The 19210-nt window shown below is 38.7% G+C and overlaps 1 protein-coding gene across 3 annotated transcripts in view; it reads left to right on the top strand.

The window, feature by feature from the left end:
- MMP16 (matrix metallopeptidase 16) overlaps positions 1–19210 on the top strand; it is a 219727-nt gene that overhangs the window by 106258 nt on the left and 94259 nt on the right. For 2 of the 3 annotated variants that reach the window (XM_078393582.1, XM_020804979.3), the window contains one exon: positions 8513–8635. In XM_078393582.1, coding sequence (XP_078249708.1) covers positions 8517–8635 — 119 coding nt within the window. In that variant the 5' untranslated portion in view covers positions 8513–8516. Of the gene's footprint in view, positions 1–4404; positions 4420–8512; positions 8636–19210 lie in introns of all 3 variants that reach the window. The other variant, XM_020804978.3, reaches the window with a different exon arrangement.

Here is a 19210-nt window from a genome sequence, read left to right as displayed (position 1 = left end):
ATGGAAGTTCCCTTCAGTTCTTACCAGGCTTTGGAAATCAAGTATCCCTAATGGACTCTTGATGCTACTATAGTACATTCCCATCTTTATGCACAGAGAGTTAGCTGCCACTTTTCCAATCCCCCAAAATATATTAAACAACAACAACAACAAAAATAACTGAAGTTGGTTGCTGCTGAGGGTAGGAATACTGCTGTGCTATTCTCTCAAAAAAACTGAATGAAAATCCACTCCTTCCACTTCCAATTTTGTGCAACTGGGTTTTCTGTGTTGTGATGGATCTGTTCACACATTGTGAAGTGTGTGCAGGGCTGACCCTTGCAATGAAGTGAACAAAAGAAAAATTTCCATTCATGTAAAGTCAAGGTTAACACATATTTCGGTGATTTTGCAGTGCACATCAGAGTTCTTACACAGCCTAGTAGTTTAGAGCAACTGGTTTAGAGCAACTGGCCTTCAAAGAAACTTAATGGCATATGAAAGACTGGGTAGCAATTACTTGTTTTTGCAGCCATCCAGCTCCAAGATATTGATAAACTATCTAACTAAAGCTGAAGTCACCATAGAATATAGGATAGATACTAGAGATGGGCATGGTTTGGCCCAGTTTGGTGCAGTGCCCACACAGGTGTTCTGTGGGCACCACACATTTCCTCCCCTCACCTCCTCCATGTGATTGCCCACTCGCTGGATGCATCATGCTTCCCTCCCTTGCCTTCTCCATGTGATCACCCATTCATTGCCTGCAGCTCACTTTCCTCTTCCTTGCCCACGTCATCGTCCACTCAGGCGAGGAGGTGGGTCAGGGAAACCCATGACACTGCCAGCGAGTGGACAGCTATGCAGGGAAGGCAGAGGAGGGAAGTATGTTGCAGTCCGTGAGTTGGCAGTGTGCAGAGAAGGCAGGGAAGGGAAATGTGCAGCAGCTGGTGAGTGGACAATTGTGCGGAGGAGGTGAGGGAGAAGCGCACAGCACCTGCAGAACACCTGTGCAGGCATTGCACTGAACTGGGCCAAACCGTATTTTGTGGCCATCTCTGAATTACATACCATAAATACAGTAACAGTCCTTTAGTATATGGCCCTCAACAACTGCTATTTTCTGGCATTTAAGGACTTGCATGAACATAGGTGTCTCATAGGTGTTTATCATCACATGTTAAATTGAAAGGCATTGTGTTACCTGAAATGGCTTAAGAATGGACTTTTCTATAACTACAATTCCCAAGTTTTCACTAGGAAACTCAATTGGGAAAGAAAGAGGCCTTGTGCAGAACCTCCAGATGCTGGAATTGGCCTGCTTGCAGGTCAGCTGCTCCCCCATCCTGTTCAAAATACAGCATCTTCTCCTCTGTCCAGAAATAGGCAGGGCTTGTGTTCTTGTACCTGATCTGGAGAACTTGAGAGGAAGTAGGGGTTCTGCTGATGTACATCGATCCCATAGGCTCTGTGTCTGAGCTGGTGAAGATGGTCTCAGAGACAGTATGAATAACCTTCAAGGATTTGGTTACGGAGGACTTCATTGTACACAAGAAGGCTAGCATGTCTAGCGTGGTTTTGAATGCCATAGTTTCCATGATAATTGTGGGATTAGATTTGGCTCACCAGATGGATGTTTGACCTTGTCATATGTACTGGTGGCATATGATATAATGGTCTGTTGGTAAAATAACCTGTACAGATTGTGTAACCACAAACAATTTATTATCTGATTCAGATTGATTTCGTGACTCATGACCACCCTGTTTGGATATATGTGGGTGTGTCCTTATATAGGATATATAAAGGCTCAAGGAGGATGGAGCTGTTCTGATATCCACTGACAGGTACTGGTGCATCCAAAGGGAGATGGTGCACGCTCAGCTGGTGGTCCTGCTGATGCCTCTGTTTCTGTCAAGAATAGGGAAATAACTAAGGCCCTTAATAGAGTCACATCGGAAGGTATTTTACCCAATGGTTTTCTGGAAAGCTGCAGGCAATGAGTCAACAGCTAGAACATAGGTAGGTGGTGACAGATTTGTGGCAAGTATAATGAACACATAGTAATTTCACTACCATAGTTCTCTGTGGTAACCAGCAGACTTTTTTCCCCCCCAATAGTGAAAATTCTTCTCCATATTAACCAGCATAATCAGTTAATAAAGGCTTCAAAGGCCTGTGACCAGTTTGCATTGCATTTTTCAGATAAGGTAACTCTCATTCATTCCAGTTTGAATGTTTGGTCAGATTAGAGATGGATGCATCTGGAACTCTAGCTGCCCATCATTTGTTGGATACTTTTCAGCTTGTGAACTTTAGGGTCTAGGCACCCTACTTTGAGGATTAACGTCTATGATTTGCTCTTGGGATCCCCACTTTTCTTACCTCATCAGTGCCAACATATATAGTCTACTGTGTATTAGTATGCAATGCTTTGTATGAGTGTATGTCTGCACATGCAGTAGCATTGATATACCTCAGACAGAGAGTCTGTGTTATAACTGCTTACTTAAATCTAACAGTAGTAAAGTATTTAGTACAATTCCTGAGGTGATACTTTGGCCACTGGAACAGACAGACAAGCTTTTTTCCAGTGTGTAGAAGGGTAGGGGAGACATAAGTCTTTGCATTTAAGAGTAATTGAAGTTGGTTTTAGAAGTTCTTTAGAAGATAAATACTTACAATAAGATGAAAGGGTATTGAATAGAACTTGAATATTGATTGCCTACCTGTGGATTCTTTCTTCTGTGCTAAATCTTTTCCATGAGCACAAAGCCCTTTATGATCCAAATAGTGTTCTCTACAAAAATATCAAATACTTTACAAAGTCCTGGAGCAATTTTCCACCATACCTTTGAAGCTAAGGGTTGAAATAGGACATTTGGATTATCTGGAGGCTTTATCTGCATATTACCTGTAACAGCAAAATGTTATAGTTTAATATGGATCCCACTGACTTACTCATAGAGGACTTGTTCAAACGGAAATTTTCTGCTTACCTAGATGAAATTTGTAGTATACAATTGAGAGCACAGGAAATATCTTAAACGTAAAATAGATTTCATTTTATGGCTTGTGCTACACATAGGTAGTTAGTTGGACATACAGAATATCCCACAACAGCCTTTTTGGTCATGCAGGAAACCACAGTGGGAGTCTACAGATACCATTCTTTTATATTTTCAGTCTCCCATTAAGGGCTATTGAAGATGTAAATTACCTTAACTAGAGAAGTTGGGTGGTGACCATGTGTTCATGAATTTATCTCCCTCTCCCTAATTTTCCTTTACTGAGAAGATTTGGTAGAGGTTTTAGCAGCAGTAGGGTTGATTTACTGGTCGTTGACTGTAATCAAGTATTCTTCCTCTTCTTCTAGAGTTGATCAGGTTTACCACTGTACTGTAACTGGAATTCAGACTATGATTTCCAGCATTAATTAAATGCTGATTAGTTTTTGATATACAGTAGTTACTGATTTTGGCAATTTAACCCTTAATCCTCCCCATTCCTTACTTGGTATGGAGCCCTAGTACTGTGATAGAACACATACTTTGGATGCCAGAGGTCCAAGTTTCAACCCCCCAGGATCTCTAGGTAGGATGGTAAAAATACCAACCTGAAAACCAGAAGAGCCACCACCAGTCAGTGTTAACAATGCCAAACTAGACTAACTACTGTAGTGGGCTAACTCACAATAAGGCAACTTACTTTGGTGGGTTGTTTTTTTTAGGGGGAGGAAGAGGGAAAGTTTCTTTGCAAGCATGGCTGAGCACATTTTTCTGCCTGGAGAAGAGGGTCATCTATTCCATATTTAAAACAGATAAGCAAAAAACCCAAAAGACTTGTGACGAAACAGTGGTATCTAATACACCTGAGAGTGTCAGGCAAGAATAGGAAGTACAGCTCTCCATTCCAAAACCACACTGCCTTTTTCTGACCATCAGCATCTGCAACTGAAGTAGCTACTGTACTTCACTCTTCCTGATGAGAAGATGCCTGTCCCTGTGTAAAGTACTGTAAAATGCTAAAATACATTGACTGAGATCTTTTGACACATATAGCTGAAATTAGTGTTTACATATCTTTATGTTTTTAGTAAAAATATAGAAGCAACTTTGCCTGGCTTTTGACTTATTTTAGTTACTGCATACGTATCTCTGCATTTTGACAATGGTTTGCTTTAATTATCTCAGGGTTTTCTATAATAGTACTTTAACATTTTTGAGCCACCCTGGGGACCTTTATAGGTGAAAAGTTGATATATAACTTATTTTAAAATTAAGCACCCAACTTCCATTTTGGAATGATTTCTTGCTGTGCTCAAATTACAAATTATTCACATTTTCTGTGTATGTGCAGAGTATTTCTAACACAGGATAATAGTTCTGTTTTTGCTTTATTCCTTGCCTCTTTCATTTGATGTAGTGATATCACCTTAAGGTGAGAGCATCTGTTTTTTGTTATTTGATTACTGCAATGTGTTTGAGTGCTTCTTCTCGATGTGATGTATGAATAGTTTAAATGCATGAAAATTGCATGCTATCTTAACATTCGTTCAGACTAGATGCTCAACTCTTAGCAGACTGTAGATATGTATGTTTGTTTTAAAAATATAAATCACACCTATTTTAAATGAGCAGACAAATGGAATCATATTTACACATAGGAGGGAAAGATCTGAAGGTTTTATGGAGACTGCAAGAGGAGAGGAAGTGCTGCATCACCTACTGTTCCAGGATTACCAAAATTGTCTGCACTGAACATGATCTGTAATTAATTTTTAATGCATTTGTAACAGTGGGTTTAAGCCACATCCAAAATTTTCCGATTGCATTTTCCTAGAATAAAATATCTAAATATATACCTGGTAATTTTAACTGAAGTTGATTTGCTAAGCCCATTCAAGACAGGTGATTAATGTACTTCTTATTCAGAGCTTTATGTGCCAAAGGATAGCTGCCAGATTTTGACAGATGTGCTTATACAGCATTATGGAGATAACCATAAAGCAAGGTGTTTCAGATTATTTGGCCTTCCTGCAGTGCACATAGGAGCTAAAAGCGATTGCACAATTGACTAAATATCAGAAGGCCATGACCTCTTTCATTCATTGCTTAACTCCATCATGGAGGTAAAGTGGTGACAGCATAGGGCGATTGCTTATGTTGCAGCCCTGTGCCTATCCGAACACAAGCCTTCTATTCAGAAATTACAAAACTGCTCAAATTCACCAGCAGTATGATGTTGGAGACACCACATTTTCACCACTATATATTGGGAGTGGATTTGCTCTAATTCTGTTCGTTCTGGCCCTAAGGGTGCATCCCCATGATATAATTGGCCATAGTGGGCAGGGTTATGTTTTGGGGAAAAAAAAGAGGTTACTCTATATTGTTGGATCACTCTTCCATCTCCCCATGAACTTCAGTTCTTAACTGGCACTGCTAAACAGGTCTGAGACAAAGGTCTTCCTTAACTCTCCTGGTTGACAGCCTCTTTTTAACTGGAGTTTCCTGGAAATGAACTTTAAAATAATTTGCATGGGTCCTTTTCTTAAAGAGGGCTCTGCAATTCCTGAAATGGCATTTTTTGAATATTTGGGTAAAAACATGAGACCTCCCCTTGATTTGAAAAGAGCTGATTTTCCTAAAGCTCATAAGAAGATTTACATTTCAAGGTGGAGTACATAGTGTATATATACACACACAATAGGATGGAGGCAATATTTTAAAGACACATAAGCAAAGCAGCATTATGTGTTCTCTAAACATTTAGTAAACCTGCTCCATGAGGTATCTATTTACAGAATTAGCAATTTGAATGCACACCTAAGATTTCTTGATTTTGATCAAACCCTTGCATTGGTGTTTCTGTAAATCTGCTCACTATTGTTTGTTAAAGAAAGGATCTGTTTCTTTAGCACATTAATGGTTTCGTTGGAACATTCATTTTAAATTCAGAGCCTGCTCTTATCACAGTAAGCATACATGGTTTCCATTGTGACATCGGCCAAAGACTTTTTTTAAAAAAAATCTTTTTCACTAGTTATTGAGCTCAAAGCTTCTGTTGGGCAGGAGAAAAGATAGTTACCTCTGTACTCTGTATACCAGAATTTGTAGTGTTAAGTGACAGTTTGACATAATAAGCCACAATCCAGAGGGTTCATTGTAAGAACTTACATATGCCCAGTTAGATTGATGACATTTTTCTTTGATAAGCGATTTCCATCCTTTTCTGTGGTTTGCTTTGTAGCATGATGGACTGCCAATTTTGGAGGTGTGGTGCATATATCTGTGTGTGTGTCCGTGCACACCCTTGGGTGTTTGGGTCTGGTTTTCTAATTCTATGCATTCTGGTCTTTGCATGCAGATTGTCATATTTTTATTTCAGACAGTATTTAAAAGTGATCACCTGGATAGGGACTTGTCTTAGAAGTTAGACAGGCACCCCCTGATTAGTTTAGATTCATTGAACTTTGCTATTTTCCCCACATAGCATAGATATTTGAATATTTAACATGGCTCTCTGGCCTGCATTGAAACAGGATCCTTAATTCCACGACTTGATAACTTTTTAGCCTTTCTAGACGAGTGATTGTATAAATTTACTCCAGTTGAATATAAAAGCAAATGAGCTTTTCCATAAACTAACAGGGCAATACATAACATCTGAGGGAATTTTGCCTGCTAAAATTACCTTGCAAGTTAAATCAGACGTTGCCCAGTTTTATTTAATCTTTTGCAGCCCTCATGCTCTCTTTACAGTACTTGAAATCTTCCTGTGGCACTCATTTACTTTCCTCTAGTTGTGAGCCACTTATGTCTGATTTGCAAATATGTTTCACCACACAACCACCACTTTAACAAGGCACACTCCATATGAATGGTATGGCTAGAACTGATCACTTGGTTCTTTCCTGAAGATGCCACCCCACTTTTCATGCTGCAGAGAAAACTATTCCTGCAGCATCACTGTTCCTCTGGGAAACTATAATTTACTAATTAGGGTTCTTGCTCTAAATTGAAATTAATGTGGAGCTCAATTACGTTAGAACATTTCTGGATGTCTGAGGAAATGAAGTGGATCATATTCAGGCGGAATGGCTTGAAAAAGAGAATGGCACCTGTACTCAATGGCCAGAATCCAGCAAAAAGTTCAGCACATTTCAGCCAATGGAAATCAATTTGGTGTCCTAGCTCTGCATTGGATTATATCCAAAGTGTAAAATTAGACTAATTAAATCAATAGTTGTTTGTTTGCATGTGAATGTTCTTGCAGTTTACTAGTGCACATTGGAAATTGAGAACAGCCTCCTAGAACTGGGGCTGCCACCTTTTCACCACAGTTTCTCATGGGAAAATACAGACAGTGTAACCATGGGTTGTTTCAGTGGGACATTATTGTCAGCAGGTTAAATGTGGGTCCCTAGTAACGGTGGTGTTTATAAAGTAATAAACCAGCAGGTGGAAACATTGGTATTTGATGGTAATTAAAGCCTGATATTATCTTACACAGCTGTTAGATTTTTCAGAGTAGAGATTCTGCATATCTGTATTTCTTTACCTGATCCACCACATTACCTGATCTGCCATTCTTCCGTCTTTATGCAACATTAGATGACTGCCTATTTGCATGGTTCTCAGTGCAGTCCCTGCCCTCCCAGGTCCTGTTATCAGCATGCAGGGATAATAGCAGAGTACAAGAAAGATTGCAAAAGGGACTGGAGAGTTAGATTAAGATACCTCGTTCTCTCACGGACGTGGTATTTCAGTCAGTGTACTGCTACACATCGGTAGTCATAATAATAAAAAAAGGATGAGTGCTTAAACTTGCCTTCCTTTGCTGTTGCTTTCTTCTTGTTTCCAGTGCTGAGTCTGAAGTTCTTCTCTGTAGGTTTTACATGTGACTCAAGAAACCAGATTCTGAAATCATTTTTTGCTAGGACCCTCTGCTGCCGTCAGACACATAATCCCATATCCTGTTGCATAGGTCTACAAATGTAGTGGGAATGACGCCACTGTCAGGAACAGATTGCTGCTAATGAAAGAACTCCTGCTTTGACTTTAAGTTGTCTGTAACTTGAATACAATGAGATGAAGCTGCGCACAACTTGAAATTGAAGAAGGGACTCTCATTTGTGGCAATCTGCTGCTGCCAGAGATGCCATTCCCATCAAGCCAGAAGAGTTACTAAACAAGAATTTGGCCAGTAACTTGGAAATTGAAGGAAGGCTTTGTGGAACATTGTTTGGTAACCCAGTCCTCCCTTAGCAATAATGCCATCAAACTTCATTATCTATAGACTTACAATTTACTTTACACAGATTTCCTGGAATGTGAACACGTGGCAATCCTACATTTGTTTTCTGTTCATCTGTGTTAAACAGGGATTATGTGGAGATATGAAAAAGATGTATTTTATGAAGAGAGAGAGAGAGAAATGTATTCACTTGTTTGTTAGGTACATTGTAAAAAAAATACTGAGACATTATTACTGCTGTCTGGTACTGATTTGTTTGTTTGTTTGTTTAAAGTTGGATGAAGAAGCCTCGTTGTGGTGTGCCTGATCAGACAAGAGGCAACTCTAGATTTAATATTCGTCGAAAACGATATGCATTAACAGGACAGAAATGGCAACACAAACATATCACTTACAGGTAGGTAATGAAGGCAAAACTGTGCTCCTTTCATGTGGAAATTCTTGAAATTCATTTTTTATAGAAAGAAAAAAACAATAGACATTCTTTATCAACATCAAGATGTGGGTACATAAGCCTGAAAATATTGATTCAAGTATCTTGGGGAAAAATAATAATCATATATTGCAAAGGCAACAAATGATTTTCTGACGTTCAAATGATCTGTGATTATATAAAAGGTTCATTTATGCTCTCAATGGCAAATTGACCTTGTGCATCCTTATAAAACTTTTAAAATATCATTCAGCCCCCTTGTGCAGAGTCAGACCTTTTCTGGGTCAATTGCTTTGCGGGGGTGGGGGGAGGGACAAGGTGCTAATTTGTATACACTTATTAGGTTGATTGGGGGGGGGGGGAAGAATTTTATGCATTCTGGTGTTTTCAGGTCTATTCCAAAATAGCTTTTAGATGGATTAAAAACTGGCAAGCTGCTGAGAAATGTTTTCTTGGCTTCCTGTATGTATTTGTCTTACAACTTTTATAATGCATAATATAGGCAATTATAATGCCACATGGTTATAATTGATAACTGAATTCTGTTAAGGCAGGGTTGACAATTTGGTATCCTCCAGAAGTTTTGAAATTCTGTTCCTGTAATTTGAAGGGGGAATAGCATATTGGTCTGTTACATCAAACACAAGGATTCTTGTGGCATATATTAATAAGTTTTATTTGGCATAAGCTTTTGTGGACTCTTGCCTACTTTGTCACATTTCTAATATATGCATTTGTTTGCTGAGTAGCTCAGCTTAGTCTTGATGATGGAACAATGCTGTGTAAAAATTCTTTGAAGTGTTTAGACTATTTGAAGGGGTCAGTGCAGAATTTTTCCTGTAGGACTGGGAAGATGTATATCAGTGTGTAGGGGAGTTGGTAGCAGTGAGATAGTCCATTAGTTGGTAATGTAGTAGAAGTACTTCTTCTTCAGTTGTTCTTATTGGAAGAAGGCCTTCAGGTAACTGCAGGATTTTACTTTATATATGGATTTCTTAGGGCAGAAGGATGGGTCTCATAAAAACACAGGCTCTTCTTTCTGATTTAGTTTATAGATGGATAAATCCACAATGTTGTTCAGTGCACTCAAGCCAGTCACGTTGCCCTTTGTAGAGACATGCAGAAGTTTAGATAATTAAAACTATTCCTTCCTCTTTAGAGGAACAAATGATGTGCAATCAGTTGCTTCCCTTAGTCTGGAATATCCCTCTCTAGAGCAAGGACAGCCATTTAATTGGGATCAGTGGTCATCTTTCAGATCAAATATTTGAAGGCTGCTAGGTAGCCTGGCCCCACAACATTAAAGGCTGGACATTAAATTTATTTTGTTTAAACTTTGCTATTGTGTTTATATTCCTCTTCTCATCCAAGTAATGTATGTGCTGTCTTTTGCCTTTAACTTTCATAGGAAACCTGCATTTTAGATTGACATACATAGTGACCAGCCCAAGATCCAGTAGTGAATTTCATTAATTTCACTTGAACCTAAGCACATAAGAAGTAGAATGTGAGACATATGTTTAAATATAGCAGTAAACATAAATTTGTTGATGCCAGCATATGTGCATTGCAAAGGGTGGGGGGTAGCCAGAAAAAATTATGCGTGGCTAACAGAAGCATTTATGCAAAACATTTCAGCTTCCACCTTCTTCATTACTCTGGTCATACTATATCTGTACCACATACTGTATATAATCAGAAACTGCAACATTGATTTTAAGAAGTAACTGTATGCATCCAAAAACAAACGTTAAGGGATAAGCATTGTTGTTCTTCAGTACAGATTAATCTGGAAATTTTCTAAACTCACATGATTTTTAAACATCATTACTCAGGCATTTTATTAGAAGTTTCTCCAAAGTAGCAAGAGAAGTTAGGATGCCAAGATCATACATTGTATATTTCAAGAAGAACGGCTCATTATAGCCATTTTACTTTCTTGGGCTCCATGATCACTGCAGCTGGTGACAGCAGCCATGAAATTAAAAGATACTTGCTTCTTGGGAGGAAAGTGATGACAAACCTAGACAGCATCTTAAAAAGCAGAGGCATCACCTTGCTGACAAAGGTCTGCATAGTCAAAGCTATGGTTTTTTCCATTAGCGATGTATGGAAGTGATAGCTGGACCATAAAGAAGGCTGACCGCCGAAAAATTGATGCTTTTGAATTGTGGCGTTGGGGGAGACGCTTGAGAGTCCCTTGGACTGCAAGGAGAAGAAACCTATCCATTCTGAAGGAAATGAACCCTGAGTGTTTACTGGAAGGACAGATCCTGAAGCTGAGGCTCCAATATTTTGGCAATCTCATGAGAAGAGAAGGCTCCCTGGAAAAGACCCTGATGTTGGGAAAGTGTGAAGGCAAGAGGAGAAGGGGATGACAGAAGGTGAGGTGGTTGGACAGTGTCATTGAAGCGACCAACATGAATTTGACCAAATTTGACCACCGGGAAGCAGTGGAAGACAGGAGGGCCTGGCGTGCTCTGGTCCATGGGGTCATGAAGAGTCGGACACAACTTAACAAATATAGCCGTACTGTATATAGAGAGCGGACTGGATAGCTCAGTGGTTTAGGTATCTGGCTGCATATCCAGAGGCCAGGAATTTGATTTCCGACCCTGCCTCCTAAGAGCTGGACTTTGTGGCCTCAGACGAGTCCCAGGGTGCCCCCAGAAGAAGGGAATAGTAAGCCACTTCTAAGTATTTTCTATCTAGATAACCCTGGAAAGCAGTTACCACAAGTCAGAAATGACTTGATGGCACATGATTATCTCATTCTTATATGGGCATGACTGTGGTAAATCCATCATCTGGTATCAATCAGTTTTGCATAACGTGTCCATGCCTAGAGAAGCAATGCAATTAAGAGTTAAATATGCAACCTGTTAAGTGTTAAAAACTAACAGTACTACTTATACAATTTTGCTTACATAGCTTTAAGTCGAATGGATTCTGGCCATTTTAGTAAGACGTTTAATGAAGAAAGATCTAGCATTTATATTTCTACAGTATTCATAATGAATTAAACTATATTAATATTAAATCCGTATTCCCCTCCCCCCTTCTATAGTAGCAATCACTCTCTTTTTCCATTTGGTTCTGCTCTGAGGACATACCTGGAATTATTCTGCTGATTTATGTTCCCTAAGTGATTTAGAACCAAGTTAGGATTTGTTCCCAGTGTGCACTTACCAGCATTGGATTCCATCTTCCATTTTATTAGCAGTCACTTTTTCTTTGAGATAAAGTGCTACAGATTTCACCACCATCCGTAGATTACATCTTGAATTACATTGTATCGTCAGCAGATCTGGAAAACCGACACCTTTTTGCCAGTTAATGAATTAATGTGATTAATGGCACAGACTCTTGGACCATATTTCTGTGCATTTCTTCTTTTTATTGCCTGATATATGTATTTATTTCTTGTCTTCATCCTCTATTCTGATCGGTAACATTGACCCATGTCTTGAATTTGCTTTGTACAGAATTGTTTTCTTAATGGGTTTGAATGATTATTGAAGAACAATTTTGAGAGTCCAGTAGTGGTTCTCAAAGCATGAAGCAGTCTTGTCTTATAAATTATGGACTGTTATTGAGTCAGATTATAGGGTACTAATTGTACTTTAAGACATCTGTGTGTACCCAATTCATTTGTCTCCCTTGAAGTATTTCTCCATCTCGATACATATATTCTAAAGCCCTACATACTGCAGAGAGAGCTGACAGGATTAGAGTTAGTGGTAAATGATCACTTTTCATATGATTTCCAACTGAGAAATCCTTGACCATTCACATAGTATTTGGAGTATTTTCGACAGGTATAAACCAGTCACAGAGTATGTAGCTAAGTTCTTGTTTCCTGTTGTAAAATCCCATAAAGAGGCCTTATTAATCTAGCTACTTTTCTAAATATGTGGACATTTTAATAGTTATTTTTATCTTGTTCTTATTGTTGTGTTGTTTTGACTTGGGTCTGTGATTGTATAATAAAGAATGAATGAATAAATGAATGAATGTATTTCTTCTTCAAACTTAAAGTATTTCTCCATCAGAGTCAAGAGGAAAAGAGTTTTAGTGAGACGCCCAGGCATCATCTTATTTGTAAAGAAAGAAGAAAAACGTGACACATATTTCATGAATTCTAAACAGTTCTTCCTGCTTGGACAAGCCATAACTTAATGATTTACATACAGTGGGGTCTTGACTTGAGAACTTAATCCGTATTGGAAAGCGGTTCTTAAGTCAAAAAGTCTGTAAGTCAAGTTTCCATTGACCTACAGTGCATTGAAAACCCATTAATCCCGTAACAGGCCGTTTTTGTTCCATTTTGGTTTTTTTCTGGTCTGTAAGTCAATTCTCAGGATGCAAGTCAAACCTAAATTTTGCGGCCAGAGAAGTCTGTAACTCAAAAAGTCTGTAAGTCAAGTTGTCTGTAAGTCAAGGGTCAACTGTATTTACATTTGTGAATAAGAAAACTTTGACAATTCTTTTGGATCAGAAAATGACTTTATGTAGTCTACCTTCATTTTTCCATGCATTAGCCAGTCATTAGCCTCCATGCATTTAGCCATGCATTAGCCTCTTGTGTATATCACTCAGCAACCATCATTCAGAGACATGCTGAATACGCCAATCTTGTCTGGTTTCAGAAACTAAGCAGGGTCATGCCTGGTTACTACTGGATGGGCAACCATGAGAGAGTATCGTACATCTTCAAGTAGGTCCAGAACCAAATCCTGACTGAAACCCTGGAAAGCTTCTACCAGTTCAGAATACATAACTAGATTGACCAATGGTCTTGGCCCTTTAAAAAGTGGTTTCCTGCTTTCTGTCTTCCACTTCTGTACATGGAAGCTTAATTTTGACTCCATGACTAATAGTGGTTTCTAACATTGCAATCTTGTACATTCGTCTGTTGTTGATGATTTGTTTCTCACATATGGTGGTCCTATTAGAGTTTTTAGGTATGTGAATTGTTCAGTAATAGATTTAGTATTGCTGTTGTTATATGCCTTCAAGTCACAACTGACTTAGAGCAACCTTAATAGGCCTTTCATGTTTAAGTCCCAGTCTGCTACTCTATCCACTCCATCACATTGGCTTGTGAATAAATCTTATTGAATGATTACATCTGAGTAGACATACTTAGAATTCATCTGTAATAGTTTTATACTCAGTGATTTTATCTTAGCTGCATTTTCGTCCCTTCTAATTTGAGAAACTGCAAGTTACTCATTGTGGCTTTAAGGCTTCTGGAATTGTCACACAAACACCTCTATCTACATCTTTTCCTCTTCATATATCTTTTTTCCTTCACATTGCCCATGTAATTTGTACTTTGGTGTCTCAAACGGATTGGCTCTCAGTTGTCTCTGCATGCATGTTGTCAATTTCTATCCTGTACTCAGTTTGAGGGCAATTCAGTTCTTCCTCTTTTAAGGGCCGAGTTCTCCTGAACCAGATGCTTCATGATTCTTGCCAGCTTTCTCCTACATGCCAGTTTAAAAGCTGCTCTGCAGAGTTTTTGATTTCCTAGTGTGTTTCTGATTGGGCCATGAAGGAAACCTGTTGTTCAGTCAGCACAATGCAGAAATTAGTTGTTATCTCATCCCCTCTATTGTCAGCATGAGTGGCTGCCTGAAAGATTTATAAAGTCAGCAGGGTCAGATGAGTATGTTTTCATTAAGAACTATTTGCTCCTATATTCAGGGCAAGTCTGGTCATTGCCAAAAGATATCAGTCCTTTATTTAAGAGTTGTCCCTGTAGCACTTGTTCTGATGGGCCTTGGTATAATGGATTTGGTTGCATTCATTGTTATTTATGTGGTTATGTCTGCTTTCTTTCTCTCTCTTTCTCTGTATCCATTATACACATGTTCATATCTTCTTATATACTGGTCCCAGGTCTCATGTTAGAAGTAGAACATCTGAAATGTCAGTGTGGCAGTTATAGCCGCCTAGAGTGGTCCTCGCTTGACCAGATAGGCGGGATATAAAATAAATAAATAAAAAATAAATAAAAATAGTCTCTCAAAGTGCTGGGACACATTATTTTATATGTCTTCAGACAGATTTTGAAAAAGTGCAACAGTTATCCTAATAACTTTTAATAGCATCAACCAAGATCCTGCAGAGTGTTCAGCAAGCTTTTGCATTCACCTGAATCCATTGTGAGAGGTGATGTTATCCAAAATGGATAAAGAAGGATAAAAATTAAAAGGGATATTTTTCACTTGAAATTTTGAATTACAGAAGGAGTCATGCTGACTTAATTGGATTATTTTAACAAAATTAGATAGATATTGAAGGATGCATCCGGTGCTCCTGAGCTGTCACCGCTTAAGATTACATTATAGCTCAGTGTTTTAGGTATCTAGTTGTGGAACCAGATGTTGGGAGTTCAATTCCCCACTGTGCCTCCTCGACAGAGGCTGGGCTTGATGATCATAGGGTCCCTTTTAGCTCTGTAGTCAAAGGTTTATAATACTTATAACATTCTTCAGGATAGAGCCTTCAGTGTCTATCTGTCTTCTGCAACTAAATTGGGAAGGCTTGGCTGTGGCTTCTGGGCAAATTAATGTGCCTTGATATTTTTTTGGAATCTTGCAGAATGAGAACACCAGTGCTTAAAAAGGTACAAGCATGAGTCCATTCATCATCATCAATGTGTCTTGTCAAGTTGATTGTGACTTAATTGCAACTGTTTCCAACATTTCTTGGGTAAAGAGTACTTAGAAATGGTTTACCATTCTCTTCTTCTGGAAGCACCATGAGACTATGCAGCTTACTCAAAGCTCCAGAGTCTGTTACTTGTCCTGGGACACCCAGCAGGGAATCAAACTCCCAGCTCCTGGCTCTATAGCAAGATAGCTAAATCACTTCTCACCCCCCCCCCATCAAATTGAATCAAAACATGCAAATTCAACTCATTGTTGCAATCTGAGCCATGGTGATTTTGAATTCATAATATACTGAGTTGAACATTTAGTGAGACAAACAGTAGTAAATCCTTTTGAAGATCCTCCTCTTTTTAAAGAGGATTGATGAAAGTACAATGGAAGATAGATTTGCTATGCTAGGCTTTAGACTAAGATAATGAGTTTTGTCCTTACGTCCTAGTTAGTGAGTATTATGCCTGTAAATAATATTTAAAATAGTCAAGTTGGTGAAATAGCTGGAGACAAAACCTACACGTTGTAGCTGATAATGCTTGACCAGAGAGAATTTGTTTATTTTAGTTTCCTTAACAAAAAAATAGCATGTCTAAAGCAAGAACATTTAAACATCTAATAAAACGAAACTAAAATAAAACCTATCTACATAGTGCACCCCACCCCTGGGACCATTAGGGAATAACTGTCTTACCATTTACCCTTGTGGACCTCTTTTCCCTTTCCAAAATTGTATAGATGCTTGGGTTGGCTTTTATTCCTTCTCCTTTATTAATACAGATGAGAGAGGACTGGACAGAGAAGTATAAAGTTATGCCTTGCAAGGAAAAAGTGGATAGGATAAGCTTTTCTCTTCAAGTAATACTAGAAACTGAGGCTATCCAATAAATGTTGAGAGGTTAAGGACAAAGAAAGGGAATGGCTTTTTCACCAGTTATAACTGCCCTTCTAAGTCTCAGCCAACTTTTAATCTCTTATGAATGTGTCTGAATATTGGAGGTAGTTGATGGGTCAAGGACAAGGAAGTACAACACTTTTCATTACATATACCTCAGTTACTCATACTAAGAACGGTTAGCATCTTGGCATTTTATATGCTATCTGTACAATATCTATAACAGAAAATATCTGCCGTGAAGGAAATTTTACTGTCTCCCCATATGAGAAGAATCACTCTAAAAAATTCAAAAGTCCAAAGCAGTTACCAAATTGAAAATAGTGATTGTTGTCACAAAATGCATTTATTATATTTTAGATATATGACAGATTAGATACATGTCCAGGAACAACTGCATTTCAGACAGAAGGGCAGAATCGACAGAAAGGGACTACTTAACAAGTTACCTGTTTATTGAAAACGGCACAAAACTATGTATTTCTCCAATGCAGCCTTCCCAGTATCTGTCATCAGCAAGGCAGACTCATCTATCACACAGAATTGTGTATATGCTTAAAATTGTGGTCTTGTGTTATGACTGTTAGAGTTCATGTATCAAAATGTCACATTTTTGCTTCTTTTTATGGTTGGAAAATGTCCTCTGTTCAAGGACAGAATATTTAGTCAAAAGACAAGAAATCAGATACTAGAAGAAGGGGCACTTGCTTCGAGTGTTTTGAAAATCTTTTTGTTTCGAAAACTAATCTTTGTTACTATTGTCCTATAAAATTGTTCGTATTCACACCACAGCTAAAGTCCTGGTGCCTAGCATACTAAATTGGAATTAGAGTAGGCTCATTGGACCAGTAGGGATTTAGTGAGTAAACTCTTGTATAAGTTCCCTTGATTCAGTTGAACCTACTTTACGAACGTCCTAGCTTATGACCAGTTTGAGTTATGACCAACTCCGGTTGCTAAATTTTGCTTCCACTTGCGCCTGGAGCTTCGAATTACAATTGGAAAAAAGGCAGGGAAAAAGGTAGGGAATTCAAACTGCTAACTGTTGGTGGCGAAGAGGCTGCTTTCTTGTAGCTGTTTTGCCCTGGCGGTTAGGGAGTGTGCGTTTGGAGGAGGCTTTGGACTGCCTGGTAAGGTCTTTTTGTGTATTGTATCAGAAATTAAACACTGGCTTAGTTTGCATTCCAGTTGCTCAGAAAGGTTTACATGGCTGAAGTACATATTTTCTGGTTCTAATTGTGCATTCATGGTGCAGTGGTTAAACTATAGTACAGTGGTGCCTCGCATAGCGATCGCTCCGTATAGCGATGAAATCGCTTTGTGATGGACTTTTTGCCATCGCAAGAGCGATCGCTTTGTGATGGCCCCTATGGGGAAATTTCGCTTTGCAATGATTGCAGGGAAGCGATCATCACAAAGCCCCATTTTCAGCCAGCTGATCGGCGGTTCCAAAATGGCTGCCGGGTAAACAAAATGGCTGCCCGCTGTTTTGCCTCGCTTTAGAGGCACTGAAAATGGCCGCTGCAATGGAGGATTTTCACATAAAGTTAGTTTTTAAGCCCATAGAAACGCATTAAATGCATTTCTATGGGATTTTTAAAATCGCTTAGCGATGAAATCGCTTAGCAGCAATTTTTGCTGCACCGATTAACATAGCTGAGTGAGGCACCACTGTATTACAGTCAAAACTCTGCTCACAGTCAGCATTTGATCCCAGCGGATTCTGACAGCCATCTTGAGGTTCACTCAGGCTTCCATCCTTCCGAGGTTGGTAAAATGAGTACCCAGCTTGCTGAGGGGTGTGTGTGCAATGTGTAGCCTGTATAATTAAAATTTTAAGCTGCCCAGAGAATGCTTTAAGCACTATGGGGCAGTATATAAGCAGCACACTTGTTTTTGCTTTCTGCTTTGCACTAACTTTAGCACCTGATTTGACTGTGAGGTTTCTACCATTATTTTCCCCTTCTTCACCAACTGTTTTTGTTCAAAAACACTTCACACAATAGAAGGAGTCTAGAATACAGTGCTCTCTAGAAATGACAGTTGATATTGAGGTGAATAAAAGTTGCCTATCTATTTTCTGCCTGGAGCTCCTACATCGTTATGTGAGGTCAAAGGTGAGCTAAAAGCCAAATTGCATGTGGTGACTTCGACATGTGGACTGATAGTATCTTCTCTGCTGTTTATGATGGCACAGGATTAGTGAAAAGGAGTAGAGTAGCCTGTTGTTTGTACACATAGCAACACAGCACCAGCCATTACTCCCACAGCAGTTGACTTCAGACATCTAATTATTGTTTTGGACTGACTGAGAAGGACTGTGTTTGTGACTCATAGGCCTACTTAGAACTTAGAACTTGATTAAGATTCTGAAAATTGCCCTTGCCAGAATCCAGTTGGTAGTCTGAATTAGAGTAGACCTGTTGAATTAAAGTGTGTCAGTGTTGAATTACCATTTAGTAACCAATTCATTGGGCCTGCCGTGGTTCGGATTACAGCTGGATTTAAGCCATTCAATTTATATATCAATCAATTCTTAAGTGCACCAGTTTCCAATTTGTTGATATATAGTGGCATATTGTAATCAAGAGTCTTAGTTGATCCCTGATTTTTTATTGAGATCATCATTAGATTTACATGCCTACTCTATATCATTAAGTAGAGTTAATGATTTAGAGTGGGTACTGTGGATTTAAATAGAAATGCACTGCAAGAATTTTTATGCTTTTTAAGGAATATGCAGTGCCTTATAATCAATGATGTTTTATAACATTGCATGAATGAATCATCCAAGTTTTTATTCTTGAAAATTTTCCACTCTGACAATACATCACATTTGGAGGAAATTTATATAACTGTTATGTAACGTGGTGAACTCTGGAACTTTTCCTTTAGAAATCTTTTTAGAATATTGCTTGGAAGCCTTGGTTACATTTTTATTTGTTTCATACTTTGAAATCTATACTGTATGCT

This window comes from Pogona vitticeps, chromosome 4 (genome assembly GCF_051106095.1).
Source record: "Pogona vitticeps strain Pit_001003342236 chromosome 4, PviZW2.1, whole genome shotgun sequence".
Taxonomy (NCBI): domain Eukaryota; kingdom Metazoa; phylum Chordata; class Lepidosauria; order Squamata; family Agamidae; genus Pogona; species Pogona vitticeps.
Note: the sequence above shows the minus strand (reverse complement) of the source record. Positions and strands in the feature narration are given on the sequence as shown.